Source organism: Aythya ferina, assembly GCF_964211825.1.
Source record: "Aythya ferina genome assembly, chromosome: 24".
NCBI classification, from domain to species: Eukaryota; Metazoa; Chordata; class Aves; order Anseriformes; family Anatidae; genus Aythya; species Aythya ferina.
In genome coordinates, this window is record NC_140322.1 from 4,253,313 (window position 1) to 4,259,377 (window position 6,065).

Below are 6,065 nucleotides of genomic sequence, written 5' to 3' on the forward strand. Positions count from 1 at the left end.
CGGCCCCATGGGATGTGTTGAGATGTCATAGTGAGCTTCTCGTTAGTCCAGACGATGAGGAAGAGGAAGAGGAAGACCAGGAGGAAGAGCAGGCTCCGGGCCCCCGTGTGTATATCGGAGATGTGCCGTCCGTAACGATCATCCCCAAGCTGGTGCCCCAGGTGCTGCCCGAGGAGCAGGAGGGAGACGAAGGGATGAGCGACTCTGACTCGGAGGGGCCCATCCTGTACAAAGACGACGAGGATGAGGAAGAAGATGAAAGCCATAACAGTAAGGCTGTGACATTGCAGCTCCCTCCTTGCCCCTGCTGAGCTCGGTCCCGGCTGTGCCGTGAGCTGTATCAAAGAGCTGGCTCACGCAGTGCTTGCAAGCAGCTGGCTCTTGGTTTCACGCTGTACCACGTCCTCTCCCCTGCCTTTTCAAAGCCTGCAGCAGCCAAATCTGTACATTCAGCTGGTGAGATGCTCTCCCTCCAGCTGCAGATGGTTAATGCAATAGCCTGTGCTGTCTCACCCCTTCAGGTGGGGTGGCATCAGCCGAGCTGCTGGCACGGCGCAGGGATGCTGGCGGCTGCTGTGGTGACCAGTTCTGGCACAACTGGGAGCTGTGGTGCTGAGCTGGGAAAGCAAACCCCGGGGAGAGCACAACTGTTGGGGCTGTGCTCAGGTTCTGCAGCCCTCAGTCACATCCCATCGCTCTCCCCGCAGGCACGCTGGCTAACAAAGTGAAGAGGAAAGACACGCTAGCCATGAAGCTGGGGAACACGGCCGCGGTGCAGGAAGAGAAGTTTGTCTTCCCTCGGAAGAGCAAGGAGGAGTGGAACGAAATTCGGAACCAGATCGGGTCGACGCTGACCAGGTACCACAAGCAGAGGAGGGTTACGTGCAAACTGTTGGTACGGCCGGGGGGGGACTGGACAAAGCCGGTGTCTTGTTGAAGCAGCCTCTGCTGTGAAGGCTGGAATTCTCTCCTGGCATTGAGCAGTATCTCCTAACAGGCCCCTGGTTCCAGGTGTTAAATGGTTTGGGAGGGGAAAATCTCAAGGGGTACAGAAGCATAAAATACAGATGGCCTGTAAAGATGAGGACAGATGCAGGCAGTGCTGATGCATCAGTGCTGGGTGAAGCTGGGGCTGCTGATGTTCCAGTCGCTGCTCATCTGCCCTGAAAAGTTTCTCTGAGCTCTTGGGGGGCACAGCACTTCCCTAACCTGGGCCTGGGGCTGAGCAGCTTGCTTGAGCAGAGGGGAGGAGAGCCCCAGACAGGGCAGCAGTGATCTCCAGTGGTGACTGAGCAGCTCTGAGGAGGTTTGGGAGCACTCAGACCACAAAGCAGTGGTGTTCTTCATCCCCTGCTGATGGATGACCAGATGACAGGTGCCTCGTGTGTTCTGCTTTCCTTTAGGCGACTGAGTCAGAGACCGACAGCAGAAGAACTGGAGCAGAGGAACATACTTCAACGTGAGTAACGCTCCTCCAGTGGTCCTAAGTAATACAAGCTGCCGTGTTTCCCATCTCACGTTTTAGTACGTGGATACGTGGAGTCTGCCTGAAGTGTACAGATGGAGATGCTGTGGTTACATCACTGTAGGAAAGCAGATCTGACTTTCCCCAGTACTTTGTTACCATCAGGACCTGGATAAAATCAGGCCTTCAGCAGTGGCACCAAGCAATAGAGTTCAAAGCATCACACTGAGGCAGCACTACCTGTCCCCTGCCTGAAACCTCAGGGAGAAATAGGTGAACTGGTTAAGACTCTGCTCTGAAGTTACACAGCAGGGACTGTTACAGGTTTCTGTTTGGGCTGGACCTTTATTTGTGGCCCAGACATTGCAGCGTTGCCCTGTACCATCCAGAAGGCAGCAGCTCATTTCTCTTGGCCACACCTTGTTCTGCAGCACTTTTAAACATCTTTGGGGAAAGGGAGATGTCAGTTCAGGAAGTTTCCATTTAAAATATTTATCTGCACTGCTGTTCTCTTTAAACTATTAGTATAATAGCTTTGGGGAAGAGCGATCTGCAAAGAGGCTTGGCTGTGTTTTGACAGCATGGCCATTAATCTTTAACATACATGCAGCTGGAGAGAATGACTCAGCTGTGCCATGTTACGGCCCACGGTACCACCGGCACTCGGAGGAGTGCTCGGTGAGTAAGGGTATGGAGCTGGGCTGCTCCCTCTGCCTGTAGGAAGTGCAGAAACGTAGTCAGGCTGATAAAGCTCGACATTCTTCTCTGTTCGGGTCCAGAAGACGCTTTTCAAAACCTGTGATGCTTACCGGGAAAAAATCGTTGTTTTTTTTTTTTTTTTTTTCCCTTGGCAGCGAAAAATGAAGCCGACCGTCAAGCCGAGAAGCGAGAGATCAAACGCAGGCTCACCAGAAAGGTACTGCTGGCCGTCGTGCTGCCACTGCCATCTGGCTGAGCTGTCGGGGCCGGTGGTGGCTCTGAGCACGTCGCAGGCGCCTTGCTGCGGGTGCAGTCACGGGGCTGTTGTGTAACTGTCCCCGGTGCCCTCGGACTGCGGGATGCGGTCTGTCAGCCACGGCCAGCCCCTGGCACCGTGGCCAGTTTTGGTGCTGAGGGCTCTGAGGTGTAACAAGTGAGGTGAGCTCTGTTTGGCACCTGGCACAACAGTTTTGCCCGTGCTGGCCTGTTCCAGCAGCACTTCAGTGGCCGCGGCATTCGCACCGGGCTCCCCAAAACGCATTTCACAAGCAACAGCTCGCGAGAAGCTGAGCAGAGCTGCTTGTAGCTGTGATGCCCCAGTTACTCTCTGTTACACGTGGCTGGGGAGTATCTTCCAAGGGCCTGCAGATATGAAATCTGAGTTCTGCTGTAGCTGAAACATAAAATGGGCTTGGTTCAGGGGTGTTGTGTGGGGCCACCCTGCAGTGGCTGTTCCCAAGCCCCTTGTTCTCTCTTCCTGGGAGTGTGGCCTTGGGTCTGTCCTTGTGGCCTCGTGAGCCAAACAAGACCCGTTAGAGGTAAATTGTGAGAGGATTTGCCTGGTCCCCTGCAGGCTGCATTGTGAGCAGGACCCCAGTGTCCCAGTGAGGGAACTGGTCTCTGTTTTGGTCTCTGGGGACAAGGCACACACTAACTTTCTGTTCTTGCATTCAGCTTAGCCAAAGGCCTACGGTGGCAGAGCTGCAGGCCAGGAAGATCCTGAGGTTTAACGAGTATGTGGAAGTGACAGATGCTCAAGACTACGACCGGCGAGCAGATAAGCCGTGGACAAAGCTCACTCCGGCTGACAAGGTACCAGGGAGCGTCCTGTTCCCAGGCGGGGCAGGGAGCTCGGTCAGGGTGTACCCAGCAAAAGGCTGAGAGCCAAGATTTGCTCTTTTTTCTCTTTTTAACCTCTGCATCTTTCCCTCTGCCACCCCACCAAGCACCACCAGCACACCATCACCCACGTGTGCTGTACCCAGCCCTGTTCCTGCCCCCTCCACGGTGACAGGGAGCCCACAGGGGCACTGCCTGCGCTGCAGTGAGACCTGTCTGGGCTTCTGGGTGGTATCAGAGGTTCAAGGCACAGGGTGCTGCTTGGGGAGTGCAGTTTTTCACAGGCTGAGGCAGGTTTAGGCCAGCTGGCGGGGAAGACGCCTGTTCTCATCTTCCCTGGCCACTTGTGGGGACTGCCCGGTGTGGAGGAGGTGGGGCAGATTAAATTCTGCCTGGTGCGAAGGATCTGTGAAAGTTTGGGTGGCTGCTGCAATCTGAGCTCCTTCCTCTACCAAAAGGAGCTGAGGGGCTGAGGCTTATGTTTAAAAACTGCTCTTATTCTTCGCTTCGCCACTGAAAGGTGATGGACAGCAGCCCTGAGCAGGAGCGTTGGAGCCACGGCACCTTCTTGCCGTGTCTGAGCTCACTTAAAAGGGGGGACAGAGGGTCGTATGCCCCAGCAGCAGATGAAGATCTCTCCCTTTTCCCGCAGGCTGCCATCCGGAAGGAGCTAAACGAGTTTAAGAGCTGTGAAATGGAAGTCCACGAGGAGAGCAAACAGTTCACGCGGTGAGACCACAGCGCTCGCGTCGTCTGTGCCGTTGGGGGAGCTGTGCTGCAGGGGTGCTGCTGGGAGGCAGAGCATGAAATCCTCAGGAAAAATGACCCGTGTGGCAGCTGCACATTTAACATCCCTTTCCACCTTGATGTTCTCGGGTGGCAGGAGGAGTACCTGACACAAAGAGGTGCTCTTCCCTAAACTGGGGGGATCCTGGAAACTCAAAGTGGCCAGCGGCTGGTTTGGTGTGCTTCTGAAACCTGTGTGAGGCTGCAGCTGGACTGAGCTTTCCTGGGGCTAGAGGCATGCGGCAGAAGCCACAGCCACAAAGCACATTGCTCGTTAGCTCTGAGGTGACCCATGCAGGAACCTGTGCGAGTGATTCTTCCTCCTGCCCCCAAGCTGTGTGGCTGAGTGTCTGCAGAGCACAAATGCTTTCGAAGGCAGGGGTGAAACTGTCAGCAGCTTCAGTGAGGGCTGAGAATTCAGAAATGATTCAGTTTATTCTTTCTCACAATCTGTAATGCTTCAGTAACCTAAACGGTTCCAAGTTCCAAGCATGACACTTTGGTGTTTTTTTTTTTCACTTGGCTTTTAGGTACCATCGACCATAATCTTCCAAGAAGGAGCAAGAGACCCAAGAGGACTGGAAGTTCTCTGCGTCCCTCTCCTGGGCAATACAGCAAGGGTAGAACCTCGACTCTTCCAAGATTTGCCTTCAAAACATATCCAGAAAAGGGCTTTCGGCCAGGGAAGGGGGAATCCTGTCTGAATGTAGCATTTCACTGGAACAAACACGTCTCGAGTGCCATCGGGCTGGAACTGAACACTATACCTCGCGCAGCTCAGCAATACGCCTCTCCTCGGCGCCAGCATCCCTGCCAGGAGTCCACGCACGTGTGAGCGAGCAGTTCCTTCCCCAGCTCCCTTTCTGTCGTGACGGGCCCGGTTCTCAGCTGTACATACTCCTTTTGGGTGCAAACCCTTCATTTCCTCTCTCTTTACCTAGAGGAGGGAAAAACTTTGGCAGCTCTGGTGTCGGAGAGCTGAGGAATGGAGAGTGGATGTGCGAGGAAGCACGTGTGTATATTAGCTGTGTACAGAGAACCCTGTGCAGATGCTGAGCTGGCAGACAACTGACACGTGACTCGTAATTTTTTGGATTTGCTCGCGTCTGTCATATCTTTAATGTCCTGAATCACTACTGACCAACGGTTTGTTGTCCTGGAAGGGAATTGTATAGATATTAACATATGCTGCATCTTTTTTTTTTGTAAAAAAAAATCAAAACAAAAGAACTTAAAAACAGGAAAAAAAAAGGCAAAAAACAAAACACAAATGTATAAAGCATTCCCTCCCTGCTCTCTCACACCTGCGGTGATGTTAATGGATCTTGTCTTGAGAATATCTGGGCTCGTTTAACAAATCACAGAACCAGGAAATGACTGTTGCCTTTTTAAAACTTTTTAATTTGGGGAAGCTGTGGTAGTAGTAAATTCTTTTTATCGTCGCTTCCTCTCAGATGTTTTTTTTTTTTTTACTTTCCCAAATCAGGGTGAAACTTGCCTTTTCTCATTTTTACAGCAAAACCTACTGGAAACTTGATAATTTCACTGTGTGGGTGGAAGGTGCGGGGAGGAGAAGAGGCTTAAAAAAAGTGACCTTAAAATAGATTACTCTTGCTCTTCTGAGAATCTCGTGTTGGTTCTTCCGAAACTTTGGGTTCGAAACCTGGTGTGGGCGCCCTGCTGTCTCATGCACAGAACTAACCCACGTGTGAGGTGCCACTAGCCACGAAGGGACTATCACGGGCCCATGGGGTGTGGGAATGAAGAGGGGGGCTCGCCTCCATCGCAGACGTGCCGGCGTGGTGCTCGGGCTGTTTTGGGAGCCCTGTGGCAGGCCGGGCCTCGCTGCGCTGCCTTCGCCCTCAGGGGGTGCGCGTCCCTCACAGCTTCCCTGTGTACAGTACGGCTGTAGACTAAATCATTGCGTTGTATATCTGTCTCCTCATCAACAGATTTTAATTATTGAATAAAAGTATTTTAGGATTTTTTTTTTAAA

The 6,065-nt window shown here is 52.8% G+C and overlaps 1 protein-coding gene across 7 annotated transcripts in view; it reads left to right on the forward strand.

The window, feature by feature from the left end:
* Nucleotides 1-6,065, forward strand: part of PHACTR4 (phosphatase and actin regulator 4) — a 61,088-nt gene extending 55,023 nt beyond the window's left edge. For all 7 annotated transcript variants that reach the window (XM_084496887.1, XM_084496888.1, XM_084496889.1 and 4 more), the window contains 7 exons: nucleotides 47-270; nucleotides 708-858; nucleotides 1,404-1,459; nucleotides 2,320-2,381; nucleotides 3,119-3,256; nucleotides 3,936-4,012; nucleotides 4,600-6,065. In XM_084496887.1, coding sequence (XP_084353013.1) covers nucleotides 47-270; nucleotides 708-858; nucleotides 1,404-1,459; nucleotides 2,320-2,381; nucleotides 3,119-3,256; nucleotides 3,936-4,012; nucleotides 4,600-4,615 — 724 coding nt within the window. In that variant the 3' untranslated portion in view covers nucleotides 4,616-6,065. The remainder of the gene's footprint in view (nucleotides 1-46; nucleotides 271-707; nucleotides 859-1,403; nucleotides 1,460-2,319; nucleotides 2,382-3,118; nucleotides 3,257-3,935; nucleotides 4,013-4,599) is intronic.